At 42.8% G+C, this 22,994-nt stretch overlaps 3 protein-coding genes across 8 annotated transcripts in view; 1 reads left to right on the top strand and 2 right to left on the bottom strand.

Moving 5' to 3' along the window:
• The window catches only part of PLPPR1 (phospholipid phosphatase related 1), a 121,795-nt gene extending 113,824 nt beyond the window's left edge, over positions 1 to 7,971 (top strand). For all 6 annotated transcript variants that reach the window (XM_079332060.1, XM_079332056.1, XM_079332061.1 and 3 more), the window contains 3 exons: positions 2,951 to 3,127; positions 4,990 to 5,121; positions 6,408 to 7,971. In XM_079332060.1, coding sequence (XP_079188186.1) covers positions 2,951 to 3,127; positions 4,990 to 5,121; positions 6,408 to 6,440 — 342 coding nt within the window. In that variant the 3' untranslated portion in view covers positions 6,441 to 7,971. The remainder of the gene's footprint in view (positions 1 to 2,950; positions 3,128 to 4,989; positions 5,122 to 6,407) is intronic.
• Positions 7,972 to 9,436: 1,465 nt separating this feature from the next.
• Positions 9,437 to 10,594, bottom strand: MRPL50 (mitochondrial ribosomal protein L50). The gene is made up of 2 exons (XM_079332052.1): positions 10,456 to 10,594; positions 9,437 to 10,100 (listed from the first exon to the last, which is right to left on the bottom strand). Exons 1-2 carry the CDS (start codon positions 10,548 to 10,550, stop codon positions 9,701 to 9,703), a joined length of 495 nt encoding a protein of 164 aa, XP_079188178.1. The 5' UTR covers positions 10,551 to 10,594; the 3' UTR covers positions 9,437 to 9,700.
• Positions 10,595 to 12,657: 2,063 nt separating this feature from the next.
• Positions 12,658 to 22,653, bottom strand: LOC306815493 (fructose-bisphosphate aldolase B). Its single transcript, XM_079332051.1, has 9 exons — positions 22,481 to 22,653; positions 16,086 to 16,207; positions 15,591 to 15,802; positions 14,999 to 15,053; positions 14,694 to 14,854; positions 14,393 to 14,476; positions 13,744 to 13,918; positions 13,405 to 13,604; positions 12,658 to 13,168 (listed from the first exon to the last, which is right to left on the bottom strand). The coding sequence occupies exons 2-9, from the start codon at positions 16,195 to 16,197 to the stop codon at positions 13,073 to 13,075; spliced, it is 1,095 nt and encodes a 364-aa protein (XP_079188177.1). The 5' UTR covers positions 16,198 to 16,207; positions 22,481 to 22,653; the 3' UTR covers positions 12,658 to 13,072.
• Positions 22,654 to 22,994: the final 341 nt, after the last annotated feature.

The following is a 22,994-nucleotide window of genomic DNA, read 5'->3' as shown; positions in this document are numbered from 1 at the left end:
TGCCCCCCCTTCTCCAGCATAAACATGATATTCTTCATGGCCGTGTTAATAACAACAGTCCTTAGTTATTACTAACAATTCTTGTCTGTTATTTCCACCAGTCCTTGGCTGGTTCCACGGCCATCTGGTTATCAGTGTTTGAGACATACACCCTTATCGTCTTACCCTCTTGTCTTCTGGGAGTCATGAGCTCAAAAAGATCTCCCTTTGGACCTTTGTTTAGGGGACCTCACAAGAGTGGGTTTCAGTTATGGTGATTTTCCATCATAGCCACAATATCAGTCAGTAACTTTTTATGAAGGTTCTTTTAAAAAAATATGATAACAACCACTTTGGTTGTTACTCAAGCAGGAAGAAAAACAAGTTTCCAAGGCTGTTCTTAAAAAAACAGGTGCTTGTTAGACACCTATTAGATCTGGGGAACAGGCAGTGTTTCTGATACACTCGATAGGGAATTAGTCCAGGTGCAGTTTGTCAAAGCTGAGGCTTAATGAGCATTTCTCAGCTCATAGCACAGCCAGGGGAGGAGAGAGATGCACCACCACAATCCACCTCATGACTGAAGTCAGCCTCTCTGGGTCTCTGCACCTGTACATGAATCCTCCAAGATTTGGAAATTCTGAATAGCAAATACTGCTGCAATCCTGATTAATTCCTTGGCACCATGAGCAGCTGCACTAAGCATCATTGTCAAATGCTCTGTTACTCTTTTACTTTTGGAATCTCTATGTTAAAAGAAAAGATTGTCCATAAAACTTCTAGGACACAGACTTTTTTTGCAATGTTGGTATGAAATTTTTAATTTTCTAAGAAAAATAAACTGTCACAAATCTCCTCACTTTTTGCTGAAGGGGCAAGACAGATTTCTTCCACTCTACCTTTCTAATTATAGATATGACATGTTCTAAATACATGCATATATTTGCATATATAAATAAAAATATATGTGTCTTTTAAACCTGCAGACAAAAAGCCTCCTTGTCTATGATTTTGTCTGTCTGAAAAAGATGGGAGAGTAATCACATGGGATGAATGTTGCTATCACACCCTGCGTATTGCTAAATACATTACTGGAGTGTACTGATAAGATCACAGCAAAAATGGTGAAGAGGCCGATTATATAGTTAAATCATGTGTAGTTTATTTTTAATATGTTCTGGACATGTTTTTATATTCCTGTCTTTTTTCCTCTCTGGTTTCAACATTTAGAATTCTGTAAATAAGTTTACTCTATGGATAGCATTGTGGCAAATTCTCAGAAACACTTGCTGTACGTAGGAAGCCGAATGTAAGTAGCTTTGACTGAGATTTTGGTCTCTTGCACAAATCTTTGAAACCATGCTCTCAACGTGGGTAGACACTGTGAGAATCCTAAAAAATGTATTGGCTTTTGGGCCTGAACGATAAAGGTCAAGCTTCAGTGATTGGGAAGTCTGATCAGAATGGAGCTGCTCTCCCAGTTTTCTGAACATGGTGTGTGACTTAGGGATGATGGAGCCCACCTTCTGGGAAAACAGTTGGTCTTGTTTAAAACCCTCTTCATGAGGGTTTAACAGATTTCCCTCAGCAATCTGTTAGCATCGTTGATTACCCTTCTTGCTAAAAATATTCTTTTTACTACAAATTTACATTTTCTTGCCGAGACATGTGAAACTCCGATTACGGATACTTCCCATCTATGACAAAGAGAACCCTCCCACGTGGGTAACCCAAGAATCCAGCTTCTTCCCATACCTGTAAGCAAACAAGCACGTGTGGGCTGTTCCCTGAAGCTGTCGCAGCAGGTCTGCATTCTTATTTCAGAGATGGGTTTTCCTGTGGACCTGCAAATAGCAGCAGTGCTTCGGTGGGGAGTAGGAAAGCAATCTGGCTCCCTATTGCTCGATTAAATTGAGTAGGAGTTCACAGGGCAAAAGGGTGGGTGGTAATTATTCACGCAGTGTCAGTGATCTTATATTTTTTCCCTATTGTTTCCAGAGAACAGTGTGAGTTTTGGTGATAGGTGCAGCTTAACCTGCCAGCCAAGACTGGGGCAAGGTTGCCGCCTAGCGCTCACTGTTGGGTGTCACAAGGCATCTGCTGCAGTCGGGTTCAGGTGGGAGGAACAAAGCAAGTAGGAACATCTCAAATTATCAAAGCTTTGGTAGTCATGCGGGCTTACATTCTTGTTGGCTGAAAAGGATTTTAATGACTTGCTTTGCCACCAGGGTTTAGTTTGCTTCATCTTTGTTAGTTTGTGGCTCTGGAACTAATGACAGGCTACCAACTGTGACCCATACGTTTTTACTCTCTGTCAGAATGTATTAAAAATATTCCCAACAAACTGCCAGAAACATGTGGGGTTCATTAAAAAATATTTGGTGAACAGTAAAACTTCATGGTCTGGAATTGCATTCTCAAAATCAACTTTGTTTTGAAAGAAACCTCTTGTACTGTGTGTTTCCTTTCATCTTGCAGGGGAAATTGCTGGAATGGTTTCTCTCAAGTGTTCTCTGTTCCTTAACACTCTCTAGGAAACTGGAGCTGTTAGTTCATATAGATTCTAAGCACTCCATCTTGTGCACATTACAGTTTCTGCAGGAGTATAAGCATGAATTCCTGAGTCCTTCTGCAAACATTTAGTCATGTGCATTCAGAGTGTGTTTGCCACCATACAAGTTGGGACTTGCACAAAATCATTAGAGCCGAGCCTGCTCAGAAAATGTCCAGTATATAAATGCAAGAGGATATTTCACATCATTTAACAGTACTGGGTTTGTACTCTTAAAAGTGTTCCCTGAATTACCTGAAACCTCTTCCTCCATTTTCCCAGTGTCTTTTATTTTTTTTTTTTTTTTTTTAAATGAAACACAGAGTTTGTCACATCCTTTCTGGTTTAGGATTTGTCCAGGTGGGAAAGATGCATTTCTGGTGGAACCCCTTTTTATTTTTGGTTTGCCCTTTCTTACAGATGTACATCACAAGCACAATTAAAACAAAGAGTAGCAGGCTAGCCAAGCCCGTGCTGTGTCTGGGAACCCTCTGTGCTGCCTTCCTCACCGGGCTAAATCGAGTGTCTGAGTATCGAAACCACTGCTCGGATGTGATCGCAGGCTTCATCCTGGGGAGTGCTGTAGCCTTGTTTCTGGTAAGTCCATCAGTCCTTCTGTGCTCCTTTTAAAATACCACAGTTTAAAAAAAAAGAAACAAACACAAATTGTGATCACTTGTAGCCTGCAAGATCTAATTCTAGCCCCATCTAGTTAAAAGTATTATCAAAGAAAATCCTAATATCTAATCAGATTCATATTAGTTGGTAAGTCTAATTTGGTAGCATTTGTACATTTTATATATTTCAATTATTTTAATTACACGTTCTTACTTGATCAGTTCTGGAAAATGCTGCAAAAGGTGGTGTAGATTTCAATATCAAAAGGAGGGTGTACTTGAGACTCCTTCTCTGTGTTGCCAAACCCTTCTGTGTGCTTGTATCTGGCAAAAGTGTGAGGTACAGGGTGTTTCTGGGGCTTCTGTGCTGTGATCCTGGTTCTCCATTTTGTTTCAGACCACAAAAGAAGTGTAATAGAAGGGAAGGTCAGGATAAATTGCAGCTTTTAGAGTCAAGCTTAACTTGTTGCCCCCTCAAAGGACAACCAAACATACTCAAATGCATCAAAGACCTTCCCACAAAATCTAGGAGGAGACTCTCCAGACTCTGGGTGTAACTGGCTCTCCTATGGGCTGTGTGGTTTAAATGTTTTGTTTGGTGATGGCTCTCTTGCTGAGGATTTGCTCACACAGCAAGCTGTCCAGGTCATTCTCACTATTACCATGAAATGTGCCTGGTTCCATTTAATCAAAATATGCTTCAAAAATATGCTATCCACTGCATAGCAACAGACACTTTATCCCTGTAATCAGGAGGGATTAAGTTTCAAAGATCCCTTAAATCTCGATTGTCCTGTTACTGATTTTTTTTTCTATTCTGTACTTGAAAAAACGACAACAGACCTTCAAGCATCATTTATTCCTGTGCTCATTTCAGATAAAAAGACTTCTACAGCCTCTGACTTGAATCTCCTTGACATTAATGTGAATAGTTTGTCTGGTTCCCAATGGGAAGGGCAATTTAAATCTCACCCATGCTATTTAAGAGGCAGTTGCCCTATCTATCAGGTCTGGACAGTGTCTGTGCTCCCAGTATCTGCTGGTGACACTGACAGCCTGTCCCCAGCTGTATTTTAGCCTTGCAGACCTTCTGGCACTCTACAAGTGTCACAAGCTGAATTTCAGTGGTGGAAGGGATCTCCCCAGAGAGATACTGTCAGATCCCTGGCACCAGTCCTGCTGGCACAGAACCCACCCAAACTGCAACCTGCTTCTTGCTTGGGTCTGTGGCAGTGAAGGGGAACAGCCAGCAAGGAGCTGACTACAGGAATCACTCCACCAGCAAAACGTGTCAGCTCCTGTGTACCCTTTTTTCCACCATGTCTTCTCAAGCTACCCAGTGCCATGCATGGCTGTTGTTACTGGCATCATCATCACCATGTGGGTGCTATGAGTCTGGTCATGCATAAGCAAGGGATTTGTAGGATAAACACTACAGTGTTGATTCTGGAAGCATGCAGGAATGGTGCTCAGAGGTGTCATCCAGATGTGAGGGAGATTCAGCCAACCACATTCACTGTTTTGAAGTGGCAAAGTCAGAGTTTGAAGGGAGTACTTGGCCAGTAAAGGGCATAATTTGGGTAGTCTGTTGTTCTGGGAGGATAAGGTATATGTGGGTGTCTCCGCTGTGTCCAGTGTGAAATGTGAAAAGGGTGAGAATGGTTCATCACCAAGGCAGTCCATGCCCAGCTGTGTCAGTAAACACACTGCAGCCCAGGGCTGAGACAGATGATGCCTTGAACCAAACCCAGGTCAAATTCTTTCAGTTGTGCCCCGCCTGCTAATTCTCCCTCTAGGTTTTTCCTGAGGACCTCACTCTGGTTTTTTTTCTGCATTACACAGGGGATATGTGTTGTCCATAACTTTAAGGGCAGTCATGCAGCTCCTTCTAAACCGAAGCCTGAAGACCCACGAGGAATGCCACTAATGGCTTTTCCCAGGGTGGAAAGTCCTCTGGAGACACTGAGTGCACAGGTACTGTGAAGCTCTTACCCAGACCATCACCAAGCAAATTTTCTGTTGCATCAGAGTAAAAAGTAGTTTTGTACCTGACTACACAGGAGTAATTTCAAGCCCATTGAACAGAGTGAATCTGCATCACAGCAGAGGTTTTTTTAAGGCATTTATCCCTGAAGCTACCAAATACTGTAGATCATCTGCCCCCATTACATATCCACAGCTAAAGAAGTAGGATTTCACACGCCTCACAAACTTTTGCTTAGAAGAATAGAAAACTGAAAGAAAAATAAAAATAATTCTGCCTAATTACATTCCAGGAAACTTCTGGGATTTATGAAGGATTTACTCTTTCCTGAGGATAAACTATCTGTCCTCAAAGATAATACAGAGATTAGGTTTTTTATCCTTGTTACTGTTCACTATCTTCTATGATAAGAAGAAATAATATACTCTTTTCTATCTCTAAGTCATCATATTAGCATTCTTTCAAGCCTGCAAAAAAATAGTTTCTGGGAACATAAATATTGATAGTGCTTCTGTTAAAACTACTAACTTTAAATGGCTTGTGTTGGTATGACTGCATCATACCCAGCACTTTCAAAACAGACAAGTAAATGCCACCTGCCAGGAAATTCTGGGAACAAGGATAAACTGTAGTTTATGAGTTATCTGAAATGCACTGGTGTAATTTATTATATTATTAATATAATATATTAATATTAATTAAATTATTAATTTAAATCATACTTCCTTTATTGATGGCCTGTCACATATGATGTGTGGCAAGATCAATAGCAAGTTTTGTTACATTCCTTGTGAAATACACTGAAAAGAGGAATTTTTTTAAAAATGGCGATAATACTGTTTCTAATGTCTAGAAATACTTTGCTTAATTGAAGAGTCAATTTTTATTAGGCACAGATTTACTGGAAGACTTTCCACTAAATCTGCAGAACTGTGTGCATTAGATGCTCTCTCTATGGGTTTATAGTCCAGAAACTAAGTGCTACTTATATACCACATTGTGTTGTGTAGACAGAAGGGTGAAAATACTCATGAGCTGTGACAAAAATTTTGTCCAGTCAGCTATTGGACTGTGAAGTGCATGTAGGGACTGGACTTAAGCTGTTGATGTCCACCAGAAATCAACAAGATAATTTTCTTAAATTATAATTATTGACCATACATCTACACTGCAGTGTTTATGAGTGAGGGTTTTTCCCGTTTGCACACTAGTAGGGTATGTCAGTGCCAGACTGTTGTGTACAAACATTCATGTGTTTGCCTTTTCCTCTTTGCAGAATCACTCTGCCTCTATGACTGAAGTAACCTGAGATGGGAGATCGGCAGCTGAAGCTATTTTTTACTACCCTCCAGTAAAATACTCCAAGACACACAGTTACTAAATGTCTAACTGTGATGACCAGTATTATGTTATGTCTAGTTAGAGGCTAATGTTTTGTACTTTTTTTGTATGAGGAAGTGATGTAGCTTGCCCTGATTTTTTGTCAGCTTTAATATTATTATGCCAGACTTTAAAAACAAAACAGAAAAAGAACAAAAAAAAACCCTTTTCTTGTTTAAAGTGTGCACTGAGAAACTACATCTATGGAATTGTTGATGTTGTTATGTGGTATTTATACACGATTTTTTTTCTTCTCAGTTTCGAATTTATATATCTTGGGGAAAAAAAAATCACTTTTACCTTTTCTTACCATAAGAAGTGCTGAGTCAGATTCTTACTTGAGTAAACTCAGCATGGATTTGAAGTAGTTGCATATATTTAATTCATATTAAAATAACAGCAATCAGGAATCTAACCTGAATGATTCTATTGACGAGAAACAAAAATCCATCCTTGATTCAGTGAGCTGCTTAAGTATTCCCTAGGAGTTAATGGATTTCAGTTACCACCCATTTTCCAGACTAGAAGCATGTCCTTAAGCACCTCACTGAATCAAAGCCTGATTGTTCTGGTGTGGGTGATTGTGCCAGTTATTGAAAAATAACTAAAACAGCATCCTTGGTCTGCAATATAGACAGACCAGACATCAAAATTTACAATAGTAGCTGATAGCATGTGAGCTGACTATAACATCTCCCTAGATCCTCATTCCTCCCCGAGGCCCAGCTAAAGCTCCCAGTGAAACCTGGCTTCAGGAATTGACTATGGGGATATACAGCCACCACTGCAGGGCTGAGGCTGCGCTTCAAGTTTTTATCACTTCATCATGGATTTGTGGGGTAACAGTGACACTGGTGCAAAGGAAAAGTGACACCACTCCTTCACCAGGGCAGCATTCCTTGGCATTCAGATTGGCATAGCCAAGAAACCAGTTTTGCCACCCAAAATGTATTTTTTTCCTGAGGGGGGCTTTGACAAGTCAAGGAAAAAATAAAGACAGAAAGAAAGACAAGAGAGACAAGAAAGAAAGAAAGGAAGGAAGAAAGGAAGGAGATAGAAAAAAAGAAAGAAGCTGAGTCCATAATAACAATCTGCATTTTTTGTAAATTCTGCCATACAGAATTTATATCAAAACTGCTATTTTACAATTTAACAACTTTGTCTAAGCATTATAAAGACAATTAAGTATGGGTTGGGAGTGGGAAGAACAACAAAAAAAAAAGCCCATTTGCAGTGGTTAGGGACAAAGGCTTCATTAAATGATTTTTCACTGTTTCTAGGATTTTCCTGCATCTCATTCTTCTAGCATGGTGATAACTGCTGTGTGTGTCCTTTAAAGAATGGAGCCTCTGTACTTTTACTGGAATGTTTACCTCACATTTCCATGTTGATTCTTCTGGCTTTTTTTTTTGTATATTTTTTTCCAAAACAGAATAAAAAAAAATTATCAAGAAAGCAAACACTTGAGCCAGTCTTTCATTTGCCTACGACACAAAGAAAACCTGGAATGTCTGTCTCTGGTCCTGTGGTGTTTCTTCCTTCTTCTTACTCTACTGATGTCTGCTTCTGGCTGAAGAATACAAGGATCAAACTTGGGCCATGCTTTTTGTGGCCATAAGGAGCTAAGGGTTCTGGGTCCCTCACTACAGCTGTAATCAAAATTCCAAAGGGAAAAATCTGTTCTGAATAATTTTGTTAAAAAATACCTTCCAATGCTGGCTTTTATATACTTTCTTCTGATCTTCACTACTGCTTTGGCCTAAAACAAAGAAAGATGCATGGGCAGGGCTTTTATTTATTTATAATTCAATTCAAATTAAGTGATAAAAGCCCAGGGATAAAGTGATTAAGCACCTTCCACAGCCCAGGTGCTGTGACTTTGATGTCATGTCTTATTTCTGCTTTTTCAGCTTACTACAAGCAGTTAAATGCTTTGCATTTCAAACACCTATGTGTGATCCTCTTCCCTTGTGCTCCAGTCCCTGCAGCTCCCTGTGCTGATGGAAGGTCTGCACCTCTAAGGGACTGTTATGTCTGAGATCAGGGAAATGGCAGTTTGACTCAACTCAGACACAGAAAAACATGAGACAAGCTGCTGTCGAGCTCCTTTCTTGCCTGTCCCAATTCCCAGTCCAGTTTTTCATTCTGTTCTGATCACAATTCTGTTCTGATCTATCAAAGTTACATCCTGGGAGAGATAAAGAAAGGAGAATGAGCAGAATGAGCTACAACTCAGTGTTTTCTTAGATAGTGAGTGTTAAAAAGGAAACAAGGAGGTGCAGCTACCTCTGGTTTTGATGGAAGGACATAATTACGTGAAAAAGTAACTTAATATCCATTGCTCCCAAACAGCCTTTTAAGCCAACAAGGTGACACCACTTGTCACACGGTGGTTTCCCATAACTACAGAGAAGGGATTTGTGAATATTCAACTTTTATGGTGATCAGTGAAACAGCCCCAGTTCACCCAACAGTGGAACATGTAGGTGTATATTTACACTACTTGGTCATTCTCCAAGAGTCAAAAGGAGAAAAGAAAGTATTTCTTAAATTTCTTCAGAGGTTTTGAGAAGAAAGCAGCACTTGAGAAGTCTCTCAGTTAAGAAACTGTGCAATGTAACACAAAGAAGCAGCAGTGCCTGAGTGTGCTTCACACATTGCACACTAAAAGAAACCAGGGGACCAAGGGTTCAGGGCTTGGAGTGGTATAACCAGGACATTTCTGGATTATTCCCAGAATAAAATCACACAGACTCTCAACCTCACTGGAAACAACTTTTTTCACAGAAAACACTTGTAAGGTACTATGCACTTCTCAGACCATTTATTTCTTAATCCTCCTGACTTCTCTGCTTGTCTCCTCTGATTAAAAGCAGACTTACATCACCAGTTAAATGGGAACAAAAACTAAACACATAGCCAACATGGAAGAAAAACTAACACCTTTAATTTAAGAACTGAATAAACTTAACAAACTCTTGACAGGCTCTTAGCAGACACTGTAGAATTGGACAAGATGCCTGGACAGCAGCTGATTTTGTAGCGCTGTTGGAGACTTCACTGTTAACTGAGTGAAGAGATTTCAGTGAACCTTTATAAGTGAAATTAACAGATTTCACCCCAACAAGAGGGCTCTGCTGCTGCCCTGCAGCACAAACCAGGCACCCCAGGGATGCTCCATGGGGGGACTCAGTGCTGCCAGATGATTTTCAAGTTTGGGGGCAGCTCTGCAGCCTCGAGTTCATCGATCTTGCTCCCGTCCTTCATGGGGGTGTGATAGAAGCCCAGGACGTCCCCGGCACGGCGCATCCAGTGCAGCTGGGAGTTGGGGACAGCGTGTCCCAGCTCTGCTGCCAGCCGGGCCAGCAGGCGGTGCTTCAGCCTGTTGTCCTGCAGGGGAGTCTGCTGCCAGTCCTCAGGCAGAGAGGGCCCAAAGACCTCCCTGACGTGGGACTCGAGGCAGCTCTGCAGGTCCTCGGGAGGGAAGTAACTCCGGCTGCGTGGCAGGGGGCAGATCGGACTGGGCTTGCTCCTCTCCTCCTTCTCAGGAACTGCTCGGTCTGCTTTTACTTCTCTTTCCTCCTTCCCGCTGGCAACAGAACAGAAACATTTTCAGCCTCTGGGCTACCCAAGACAGAGTCAGAGCGTTTTAACCACTCAAACCAGACACTTCACACATCCATGGACTCATCAGGTCTGTTATCCAGAAGTGGACAGGCTTTCCCCAAATGCTGCTCCCCACACTGGCTGCCTCTACAGAGCAATCATTCACCCACCTACTTCATTGATCTGAGTAAAAAGAGCGTTTTAGCAAGACAAATCCTGAGGGACTTGTTCAGGGGGTGTCGGGCTAAGTGATCTCTAGCGGGCTAAGGGCCGTTGAAGGCCCAGCATTCGGAGAAGGCCAGAAGCCACCCCCCACTCACGCTCTGCCCTGCGGGTACCTGTGGCCGCTCCAGAACGCTCTGAGCCCCGCGGGGCCGGGGCCGAGCCCCGGCCTCCACCGCGCCGCCACCCGCAGCGCCTGCACCGCCGCCATGATGGGGAGCCACCGGGCGCCTTCCCACGGCCACCGAGGATGACGCATTTCCTGTCGCGCCCCGCAAAGCCTCATGGGAAATGTAGTCCGGCTCCTCAGGTCAATCCCCTCGATGGGAAACGTAATGCGTGAAAATTTCCTTAGGAAAAGGCGTTCTTTCATGTTTGTGGGCTTTCAAGCCTTCTGGACTGGAAGGGAGATTTTGTCTGTGTAACAGAAAGTAGTAACAAGCTCTAAGTGATTGGAAAGGCAAATTACTTGTTGGCTGAATACCTTCTTAAGGTCTTGACAGGCTTCAGTGTCCTCAGACTTAGGCTAGGTTAACAGGGCTTGGGAAGACAATGCACTTCGGATGGAGGACACAAAGAATGCAGAATTGATGGGCACAAGGGCATTTGGCAGAACCCCCAAGACAAGGCACAAAGTAACAAAGCCAATGCAGCAGTTGTGCTGAATCAGCTCTGGCTGGGTAAAAGATAATTGCAGAAGGGGCAGATCAAGGCCATCGACTCCATGAGCAGCGATTCAAGAAATCACTGGCTGAAGAGAAGGACTGAGTATGCAGACTAATTAGCATGAGAAGCGAGAGGATCATTAACCAGCAGCAGACAGGATACTACTAATTATTAAAACTAGGTAACTTGTAGTCAATGAATATTAACTCCTTTATTTCCTAAAATAACTAAATAAGGGGAAAATGTTGGTAATCTTGGTGCTGGTGGTGGCTTATAAATGAGAGGGAATGGGACTTTCAACACAGAGAGTGACAGTACAAGGCAGGGAAGGGGTAGTTTTAAACTAAAAGAGGGAAGAGTAAATATTTGGAATAAATTCTTTCCTGTGAGGGCAGTGAGACCTTAACACAGGTTGCCCAGATAAGCTGGGAATGCCCCATTCATGGAAATGTTCAAGGCCAGATTTGGACAGGGATCAGAGAAGCCTGGTCTAATGGAAGCTGCCCCTGCCCATGCCAGGGAGGATGGAATTGGAGGGGTTGGAAAATATTATTTTTAAGATAATTTCTAATGGAAAGGATTCTGAGACTGACCTTTGATCAGAGTATCAGTAGGATGCTGCTCATCAAGAGCAGAGGTTTCACTGAACTCAGGTGTGTGGAGGCCCAGGGGACCACAGCTGAAGCAGGAAAGACATTATTCCTAATGCTAGCATCAGCCTCTAGAGCTTTTTGACAAATTACTTCCTCTTCATTCATTGTCAGAAGAGACTAAATGCAAGCCTTAATTATGCAGTGACTGGATCCACATGAAGGATTTTAGCTGTTTATTTATTGCCCGTGTGACACACTGGTTACTAACACAGAGGCCATGAGGAGGTCATTTTGCCTGTTTTCCCTCTATGTGTTGGCAGAAGCAGCGAGTGCCAGTGGCCAAGAGGAGCAGGCAGCAGAGAGGTGACCTGGAAAAAACGCCTGGCCCTGGCTGTTTAGGGGGGCTGCTCCAAGGCCTCATGAGTTGATTGGTGTAGCTTGTAGCCAGGCAAATATTCTTAGTAATCTTAGGCTTGCTGTTTTTGCCATTTGTGCCTTTTTTTCATGACAATCATCTGACTTTAGCTAACAAAGCTTATGCCTATGACAAGGGCACAGCAACTTTGCCAAAGGTCAAACCATTGGTCTGCAACATCAGCCTCATTATTCAAGCTACACAACAGGTAGACCAAGATGCCTTCATGCATGCTTTGTGTTAATTATTGTGGAAAACACCACTGTAAAGGTGATTTACCAGGACAGTTTTTGCACAGCTGTGACTCAACATTGGCAACCCTAACACAGTGTGCAGCAGCCTCATCTCACCAACAGTGGTTCTCCAGAGACATGAGATGCTTCTGAACGTGGTTTCTGTGGCCTGATTCCTGAGCACTGTTTGTTGTTTACATATCCTAAGTGTTTCAGTGTCTGCCAGACTTCTGTCAGCAGGATTAACCTCCCCAGCTGTGTCACTATTGGGTTATCTACCTTTCATATCCTCAGAGTTTCCCAAGCTCACCAGCTGTAACATTTTGTGACTCACTCTTTGCAAGGACTACCAAAAACCACTAATCTGTGAAAGATATTGTAAAGTTTACACAAAAAATTGTGAGGTAGAGATTTTTTTTCAATTACTGTTTTATTGATATGATTGAATACATATTCAGGTTTTATAATTGAGGATTGTGGCTGCAAAATGTGGTAATGGGAAGGGGTAGCTATTTGAATTGCTAGGGAACTACTGAATCTGCCTGCTATTCCAGGGGCTGAGTTTCAGACTAAGGGATGGTGGGTTCGTGATTCATTGGCAGCTGTTGTTTGTTGTTTGGAAAGAATTCCCTTTCCTTGGAATGTGCAAATGAAAAAAGAATATCCCCTTGGTAAATTGTGGGAGTGAAGGGTGGAGAGGAAGCCAAGCCATTCTATCTCCAGTTTGATGTAGGGTAAGGGAAATTAGATTTCTATGTTTTTCTTTCATTTCTGAACATCTTCCACTGTGTGAGAAGAGACAGGAGGAAGGAAGGCTCCTGCAATTTCAGTAGGTGTAGCTGGCAGTGAACAGTGACTGCGTGGCAGCTGCATCAGTCTTCCCCGACAGGACATACTGTCCCCTGCAAGCCAAACTATTAATCTGAAAAAGAAGGGGAAAAAAAAAAAAGAGGGAGAAACAATCAGCATGTGGTAAGAAAGGCAGATGTGTAAAGAGCAACCAGCAGGAGTAACCAAGCAAGACAGAAATAACAGAGTAACAACCCTGGTGAACATGAAGTGCCAGGAGGGGTGGGATCAAGAGCAGCCTTAGGAAGGTGACAGCATGTGTCCCTTCATGCAAACTACCTTTTCTCCGTGCTGTGGGAAGCCTCATACCTGTGCCCGCTTGCGGAAGGCCTCTTGAGCAGCCTTCTTGTTCTCATTTTTGCCCAACCAGGCAGCCAAGGCAGAGGCTTGCAGAGCTCTCCCATAGGAAAAGGTCAGTTTCCAAGGCTTAGGCAGAGGGGACTGATTCATGGCATTCAGGTTGAGAGAAGCCTCCTCTTCACTCTGACCTCCAGACAGGAAGCAGATTCCTGCAAGAAAGAGGTTTTGAGGCTTAGAAATAGAGTGTTCTAGCCACCTCAATCCCTGACCTTCACTTACCAGAGGAGCAGGCATGTCAGAGGTAGGAGAGAGAGTGGGAATAAGAGATAGGAATTAAACAGCAATCACCAGGAACAGCAGCAGGAACGGTGCGAAGGAGAGTAGTGACTGTTGCTATGGCTACATCCTGAGGGGTGTACTTCTTGGAGCAGGAATGCCCAGCGGTCACCATGTTGGGCTTCAGCAGTGTTCCCTCCAGGTACACATGATGATCATTCAAAGCCTTGTAGACAGCAGCCAGAACCTGAAAACAGGAGGATTGAATATAGACCTCTGCTCAGATCTTCATCTCAGCCTGCTGTGGAAAGACACCTTATTTTTTGGTACTGTAGCAAGAAGAAATTGAATTTTGCTTTTTCATGAAATTTATCTCCAGGGCTGCAGTTGTGGAGACCCCACTGCTTTTGAGATAACCAGGATACAACTCTTCATATTTAAGGGATTTGTCCCTGATGAGATTGAGGTAATTTGGTTTGGTCCTGATACATCTTTTTGAGATTGAAAATGCTTATATTATCATTGAAGTGAAAATCCAAAAGCATGGAAAATAAACTTGGATTTCTTATTAGTTTGTTATGTGCCTAGGAGCTGCTCATTTTTGTGATGCATTTATGAAGGATGTTTTTGGTCAAATCTCTTTGAGATCTGTGAGCACAAACTTCACAAAGTTTAGCTACTGATTTTGAGGGGGAGCACAGAGGGAGGAATCTCTTCTTACCTTCTCTGTAACATACTGACAGCGCTGGAGATCATGGTCTCCATCGGGCAGGATTTCGGGCTCCACGATGGGCACCAAGCCATGCTAGGAAAAGAAAGGGGATTCTTTAGGGCTATGAAAGTAAAACTGTTCTTCTTGTTTGCCCTGACTTCGGTGTTATTCCTTTGTGCTGTGCTGCCCTTCTTCCTTGTCTTTCCCAAAACCCTTGCAGGGATTCTCCTTTCAACACCTAATGTGTTATCACAGGGAACAGGGAGAAGGGGCAGCAGCATCTCAGGAAAGGTTGCTGGAGAAGAGGTACCTGCTGGCAGATGCTGGCATAGCGTGCCAAAGTGTTAGCATTCTCCTGGATGGCAAGTTGAGAGGGTGTTGTGTTGGTGATCTTCAGCACTGCACGCCACTTGCCAAAGTCAGCACCATCTTTCTTGTACTGGGCACAGCGTTCAGCCAGCCCATCCAGCCCTGCAGAGGAGATCAGTGCTTCACTTAGATCTGCTCTTCAGCTCTGGAAAGTACTGTGACTCCAGCCAGGGCTGCGTCTCAGGTGAGTCACCCTACAGCTTTTGCTGCATGGGCCATAGCTTAGGCTTCTTAGGTCTCTCCTACCTTGGATGGTGGTTTCTCCATTTGTTCCTGCTAGAGGTGCTGTGCCTTTATCCAGCTGTGGAAAAAACCAGAAAGAGTTACAGAAAGGTGGGAATTGATCTAATTCTTACCTTCTTACCTATGTCTAGTCTGCCTTTGAAAGCTGACTGTTAGTAATATGTGGACCTTAATATGTTCAGGGTGCAAAGGAAGGAAATGTTAGACCAAAGGGAAGAAAAAGAAGTGAACTGGGTAAGAGGAGGGGTAGTGTGTATATAGATGCCTGCATGGAATGGCTCAAGAACTCTATCACATGTGGAAAGAATCAGATTTGGGTTTCTGCTTGGAGAGATTTATTTGCAGTGATGGTGAGTAGATGGGAATTGGTGTATGAAAGTTCCATTATCTAGTGCAAATGTGTCTCTAGTTAGTTGCACAAGAGCAATGCAGAGAATTTTAAAACCGAGGACAAAAATTTGGGGGGGTTGGGAGGGACGACTGGCGGGGGGTGGGGGGGTGCAGTGTTTTTCAGGAGAGAATGTAGCCCTAAATATAATTTTCTGTGGAATGTGGTTTGGATTATGGTGCCAGCCTCGCACATACAGATGCTTACCTTAATTCCCACTACAATGCCCTTTTCCTTGATGAGTGCTGGGAATGGCTTTCCACTGCTGTCTTTCTGATAGAGGGTCTCATGGAAAAGGATCACTCCCCCAATGCTCTGGTTGATGGAAGTGTCCGAAGAGAAGAGTATCTCTCGGAAAGCTCGGCGGTTCTCCTCCGTGTTCTCTACATTGATCCGCTGCAGCCTGTTCCCCATAGTACCTAGTGAGGTGGACAAAGGCCAGACAAAGAGATTCTAGGCTTGGCTGGCCTTCTGGTCCCAATAAGTAGTAATGAACTGGGACTTCAGTTCAGAGCTCCCCTTTTCAACTCATACTTTGTAAACTTTTGTTGTTGTAGCTGCAGTCCTGCCTGGCTGAATTGTTTCTGCTCAGACAACACTTTCTAAGTGTTTTTCTTCTACTCCACTGATTTCAAATATTAAGCAAAACTAAAAGGAAAAAACATCTTGCATACTGCTAACTGATTGATGTCCAAAACTTACCTACTGATTCATCTGCAGCTAGGATCCCTTTTCCTGAAGCCACAATCCGCTGAGCTATGTCTGCAAGAGCTTTCTTCTGCTCTGGAGACAGCGCTGGGAACTGGTGAGTCATGTTGACTTAGCTGTGGAAGAGAATTACTGTTACAAGTAATTCTGGGGAAAGCTGTGAACACTGACACCAAATGGATGTTTCCTCTGCAGGGCTCTTGGTGCTTGTCTGGTCCATAGGCAATATGACCAGAAATCTGTTTGAGTTCTTCTAGGCTTGGTGGGTCTGTAAAAACTAGAAAGAAATGCAAGAGACACATCCTGCCACATCATTCTAGAACCAAACTTGGAAAGACTCTGCATTTTACCTGAATTTGCTTAGAAAATAAAGGAAGGTCAGTCTGTTATAAAAACATGCACCAAGTAACAAGTAAGCAAATTTCTGAGTCTTCAGACTTCTTGGTTCCTGTCAGTGGAATGCCAGTTATTCCATTGCTTACCTTTACTCATTTCATAACACTGCTCCTCTTCTGTTTCCTGCGTCTGTTGGCAGTATTTGCTGCTGAGTCTGATTGACTTTCCATCCCCAACTTTTTGCCTAGGTTTGTAATTCTTCTCCGTATGGCTACTTTCAGAACTGCAGTGCATTGCTTCCTCTACAGAAGATATGGGGCCTTAGGAGAATTATCCCTCATTTCTATCCTTTGAGTTGTAGTAAAGGGTTACCTGCTGCAACTACTGAGTCTGGGTTCTGTCTTGATATGACAAAATTCTTGGTCTTAATAAAGTTTTGGTTATATGGCCTTAAATTACAGTTTCTCTGATCATCTGAATAGTCCAAGTTACTTTTGTGAGTGTATAGACCTGGAAGAGATTTTTTTCTGTTTCAGACTTACTTCAGCTTATCATATGTGATAGCTAAGGCAACACCTGTGTTTTTATCAGTGGGTGGTAAATGCAGAAAGTAATTGATTTCAAACAACATATAAGATCTCAAATACCATGTTTGTCTCCAAAAGGGCGGGTCTCTGGACAGTGTTTGCATTTTCTATTCCCAAACTCTGCCTGAGAGAGGAGTGAGAACATGCCATTTCCCATTTCATCAGAGATGGCAAGAAAATATTTCTCCCTGTATAAGCATGTAGGCAGTCAAGTCCAACTTCTTATTTCCCTGCACACAGATGCTGTCTTGCCAGGGAATCCTTGTCTTATCCTTCCTTCTGAAAGGTATGATGGGGAGAAACAATAAAGAGTCTGTCTGCTGCTCATGATAGGGTACAGAGTCCCTAGGGTACATAGCATGTCAAATGGTGCCAAAATTTTCTGGCAACAATGCCATTACAGTATGGTAACAGCTGTAAATTCATGTCCGTGATTTATGGCTGAAGGCTATACCACAGAGTCATTTTAGGTTTAGAGGGAAGATGGAGGGGTGCAGAATGAAGACTTAGTCAAATTAGGGAGAGTTCCCTGCTTTTCAAAGGGCTGAAATACCTTCTTGCAGTGGTCCTGGTGAAATAGGCTTAGCTGAACCCCTCTCTCAGTATGCCATCCTGTAGCCAGAACTCTGGAAACCATCATTCTGCTGTGGTGATCACAGCTCCATCACTCCCAGCTCTTGGCCTTTTCAGCTCACTCAGAAAAATTTGAAAATCTGTAGATTATGCTGCATAGCTACCTAAGTTCACCTACAACTCTCCTTATCCCTCACCTGCTTTCTGTGTTGGATGTGTTTTAAAAAGAGGAAACAGGTTTGTTATTATGATTACTGTAATAATAGTTTGGTGGTGAGCACCTCAGTTAAAGCCACACCACTATTAAATCAGTTGTTATTCAAAATGATAAGGAATCACTCCATTAGTTCTGAGTCTCTGTAGAGAAGACTGGAAAATTGTGCTCTGGCAAGAATATGATCTTGTTCAAGGTCAAAGATAATGAATTGCTAAATCAGGGTTAGAATTTTAGAGTTGCAGTTCGGAGTGGTGTTACAGCACCAGGAGGTGTATCCAGGTAGCATTGAATCCAGCTGGCTGTACTGCGAGATCACCAGTTGCTCCAGTCATGTTATGATGGATGAATTTCCTTTCCAGCAATTCAATAAACAATGAGACTAGTGTTTGCTTTATCTTACTTATTCCCAGTGTTCGCCTAAAGATAACAAGTAGATGCTTATCACCCAAAACCAGCCTGCAAGGCATATTGTCAAAATATGGAAGTATGAGTTTTCAGTGAATAATGCTGTTCCAAGTTAGTACTCTGAGAGTCTGAAAAAACAAAGTGTAGTTTCAGGCTGATTAACTGGAATACAGCAAATTATGTTTTCTATGCAAGTATCTCACTCAGTGAGGAGCAGGTGGAGATTTGTCCCAAGTTTCCTCAGAATGATCTTTAAGGCCATGGTGAGCGGTTCCCAGCTGCTCTGCTGAGCTACAGGGAGAAATAAAAGGCACAGTGTTTCTAGCCAAAATGGTGAAGAAATGAGGGCAAAAGAACAATTGTAAACCTTGTAATAGCTCAAAGGTGCAGAATGTTCTAGTACCCTTGATTTAGCATTTTATTTTTCTGTGATTCTTTAGTGAGAAGAATAATTTCTGAGAATCTTTGTGTCTGCATTCAGAAAGGGTGTCTCTGCTGCAAGGTCCTGCTCTGAGCAGGGGAGCAGGCAGAAGAGGAATGGAGAAGTCTTACACTTCAATAACATTTCATACAGACACATTGTAAAGAGTAAGTTCTCAGCATATCCATAGAAGCATTCATGCCCTCTCTTAAAGAGCTGGATATCTCACTTCACAGGTCCTGATAAAAAACCAGTCGTACCCAGGCTGCCAGTGCTGCACAGCTCATTTCAGTCTTCCAAGAACAAAGTCTGTTTGTCTTTATCTGCTTTGTCTGTTTAAATTGACAACTTTTCCAGGAAGAAAAATGTTCTAATGAACTGTGATCTCAGTAACAGTAACTGGGAGTTGCCACACCAGTAAGGTGTTCAAGAAGCTTTATTTTTATTTACCCATTTTAAGTTGTGGGCTAAGTGCCATAAACTCAGGCGATTTCACATTGATTTTACATTGTATGAATACAATGTATTCTCTTTGTAGTATCTGCTTATGTATTTTTTTTTTTTTTAAGTAGTAATTAAAAAAAAAACAAACTCAAAGGAATAAAACTGCACAAACCTCCCAGCTTTGTAGCTACCTGGAGTGCTTATCAGGCTTCAACAGCTCCTTAAGCAAACAAACTTCTTTGTTCAGCCCCCATCCTGTGGCCAGCAGGAGGTGGAGAAGTGGGGACAGGGAACAGCACAGTTGTAAAACTAAATACCGTCATGCTGAAATCTTGGGTTTTTCTCAACTACCACAACGAAAGAAGGGCTGAGAGGGAATGTGTGATGGCAGCACAATCACTTGATCCTGTTAATACTAGTAGTGAGAACCAAAGAGCAGACTCAAGATGAATAGCAGAAGGAACAATGTTACATTTCGCTTCCAGTCAATACTTAGAAACTTCAACACATCATTGGTGTCTTTTCTATCCAAGAACCTCATGTGACTAGCATCTTCTAATCTTACATAAAGCTCACCTGAGTCCCGGTTTGCAGATGGGAAAAGATTGGATCAGAATCTCGAAGTTTTTCTCTTGGGTCTCTTCACTGCCTTCTTTTGTAAAATTGGTTGCAAAAGTGCAGGACTGAAGTTTTAAAGTATAGTTTGTATCCCACACATGTGGCTGTGTCCTATTCAATTACTAGTAAACACAGCTCTACAACACAGCCCTTGAGCACCATCTCTGACAGTCAGCAATATAAAACTGCACACAAGAGATTTGCTTCCAAAGAACAGGGTTTGAAGAAGAAGCAGCTGAATATATAAGCAGATAAATATGATGGTAGGGACAATGAAAAGTATTCCAAAATTTAACCTATTGTATGTAGGCACAGTGTCAGCCTGACTGAATTTACTTCTCGTTTACACTTGTATGCTTAGAGGAGGCAGACACATAATGACTTAGGCACCTTATAGTGGATATCTGTGGTTACTGACCTCACTTCTCTGTGGAGCTCCATTAAAAAGCTGTTTCTAAATATGTCTAACTCCTTGAGTGTGGGGAAGACAGATGGGTATGAACGGCTGGGCAAGCCTGGACCCATCCTACTGACAGAGCACATTCTTATCTAGGCAGCAGAAGACTCACAGCTGGCAGGACTACTTGATATGCCTGATTGATGGGCAGTCATCCAGAGGGGCCTGGACACAGGGGGAAGAGGCCAACAGAAGCACCATGCAGTCTGGTCAAGACAGATGCCCAGACATTGCCTGGGGTGCAGAGCCCTTGCAGCCATTCCCCCAGGACTAGTGGGAGGAGGGATCTTTGGGGATGGCCTAATGCTTTGTCAGGCAGCGAGCTGAACAGGGGCCAGCAGCAAGGGCCCAAGCATCCTGTGTGATCAGGGTCCAGCCTGGAGAGCCAGGGGAAGAGATGGGTTATCCTCCTTTGGTCAGCACTCTGCAGTTAACATCTGAGTACTGCAACCAGTGTTGGACTCCTGCAGTACAGGAAAAACACTGACAGACTGTAGTGAGCTAGCTCAGCAAAAGCCACCAGGAAGGTCAGTGGCTGCAGCACTTGCTCTGTGAGAAGTCTGCAGAGTTGGGTCTCATTCAGCCTCAGGCAGCGATGGTGTCAGGGGCACCTCTCAGCAGTCCTGAGTACCTACAGTGACCAAAGAGACAGAGCTGGGCTTTTCAGAACCACTCTGATGGGACAGTAAGAGACAACAGGCACAAGCTGAAACTAAAGACATTCAGACTGGATGTCAATAATTTTTTTTCACTGTTGCAACAGCCAAGCAATGTAAGAGATTGACAAAAAAGGTTGCAGTGTCTCCATCCTTGGAGGTTGCCAAGACCCACCTGAACAAACCCTGAGCAGCTTGGTCTGACCTCATGTCTCACCCTCCTTTGGGCAAGGGGTGGTTGGACTGCTGACCTCCCATGTCCCTTTCAGCCTGAATTACCCTGTGACTCCCTGAGAGTACGTGTTTTAAGGAGTCAGGGTGGAAGTAATGCCTCTGGTAGGTATGAAGGAGCTCTCAGGAAAGATCAGAATGTTTCTCCTATCATCTTTGCACTGAGAAGAAGGTTTTGGTTTAGCAAAAAATTTCATTTCTGGATTCTAAAAAGTCTCAAGGGTATAGGACAAAAAGAGATACTCATACTTCTGTCACCTAGAAAAAGCAGCAGATGTTTTGATTGACATTCTAATGTCACCATCTCCATAGGTCCCTTGGGGCATATATATCTGTAAATTGCTTGGCTGTTTTTTGCTCTCTGAGTTTTTTTCCTATCCTCATGTTCTTGTCTAGAGACCTTGATTCAACATCCTGTCCTAGGTGAAGGATCTGAAGTTCTCTGTGCTGATTCCCACGTTAGCCTCAGAGCTATACTCAAGCCCTGAGCAAATGCATCCCTATTTCATTTCCCTAGCAACTATGAAAGAAGATTATGCTCAGAGACCTGTCCTCTGCAGTCAGCGCAGAGTACTCAGAATGGCTAGATTTGACTGAAGTGGCAAGAAGATGGTTGCTTGGTAGCAAGTGTTATTAGTGAGAAGCTACTTCTCTTTCAGGACTCGACTTTTCTCAGAGAAGGTAAAAAACTGCTGATAGACGTGCATGAGAATTCAAGTCTTGTATTGTCAGCAGGGGAGTCTGGGGGAAGCAGTTATTTAGTCTCAGGAAGACTAAATAGTTTTGGATAAGCACAAGGGATAGTTAAGTAAGTGATGGAGGATCACAAACTCAGTGAGGATTTGAGTTGGTCAAGCAATTTCCTGAAACTGGCTATTCACAGCTTGAAAGGTTACAGCCTACAGATACAAGTACAGGCTTTGTTTTCCTGCACTGCAGACCTTATACTCCCTTGCCAAGTAATCTTATCCGCACCACTATACTAATGCTTCAGAAGAGGCTGCACAACAAACACACATAATTGCATTTCTGTCAGCACTGATGTTTGTCAGCACCAGCTGCCTTCTCCAGTCATTATCTGTTCTCCTTGCAAAACAGAAATTTATGTACACCACAAGGAAAAACAAACACGAAACAAAACCACAGAAAGCAATGCAGGTATATTATTGCTCTAGTCCCTTTAGGCAGAGGATTCACTCACTCACTGCAGGAGTTCTGAGTGATTAAGCTAAGTTAGAAAGCCAGTGTTTGCAGTAAATGGATAACTTTAGAATACTCCTGCAGAATGGCTGTGTTTTTATTGCTCACAAGCTCTTCCTGAAACAACAACAAAAAATTAAAACCTAAAACAACTTTCCAAGCCCACTCTAGATATACATACCAGGTCTCAGCTTCTGATATATGTACCAGCTTAATAGTTTAGAAAATAAATTATTATACTTACTTGTTTGTGGGCAGTGTCTCTGCTGCTACAAGCTTCTGCTGAGGCGTTTGCAGGCAAAGAGACCAGGTCCTTCTAATCACTAACTTTTATAAAATTGGTGGGGCTTTTTTTTCCCCTCCCCCTCTACTCCTTTGTTGTCCCTCCTACCCCACAAGCTGTCCAGGGAGGTGTCATTGTTCAAGGTCGGTCACTGGCTATCAGACCACCACCAAACATCTCCAATGGGACCTGGTCATGCTCCTGCTGTTCCTCCCCTTTCTCCTCCCCTGTGTATATAAAGCATTCATGCAGTAAAACTGAGATGTTTTACAGTTATTTCAAATTATTCCTCTTCTTTCTAAAACAGACCAAAAAGAACTACAAGAGAAACCATGGGAATTGCTTACAGGTATCTTTAGCACAACTTTATCATTTAGGGTTAGATCTTCTGAAAGCTTATACTTAGGAAACTGCAGGAAGAAAGAGCAGAAAACAAAATGCAGAAACAATGCAACAAATCCTTAACTGGCATGAG

This window comes from Erithacus rubecula, assembly GCF_903797595.1.
Source record: "Erithacus rubecula genome assembly, contig: scaffold_143_arrow_ctg1, whole genome shotgun sequence".
Classification (NCBI taxonomy): Eukaryota; Metazoa; Chordata; class Aves; order Passeriformes; family Muscicapidae; genus Erithacus; species Erithacus rubecula.
Note: the sequence above shows the minus strand (reverse complement) of the source record. Positions and strands in the feature narration are given on the sequence as shown.

Excerpts from the sequence above, each read along its gene's own strand:
- MRPL50 (XM_079332052.1), bottom strand. The coding sequence starts at position 10,550 with ATGGCGGCGGTGCAGGCGCTGCGGGTGGCGGCGCGGTGGAGGCCGGGG. Across the intron at positions 10,101-10,455 it reads GCGTTCTGGAGCGGCCACAG|CGGGAAGGAGGAAAGAGAAG; the intron begins GTACCCGCAGGG and ends TTCTGTTGCCAG.
- LOC306815493 (XM_079332051.1), bottom strand. The coding sequence starts at position 16,197 with ATGACTCACCAGTTCCCAGCGCTGTCTCCAGAGCAGAAGAAAGCTCTT. Across the intron at positions 15,803-16,085 it reads AGCTGCAGATGAATCAGTAG|GTACTATGGGGAACAGGCTG; the intron begins GTAAGTTTTGGA and ends CCACCTCACTAG. Across the intron at positions 15,054-15,590 it reads GCATTGTAGTGGGAATTAAG|CTGGATAAAGGCACAGCACC; the intron begins GTAAGCATCTGT and ends TTTTTTCCACAG.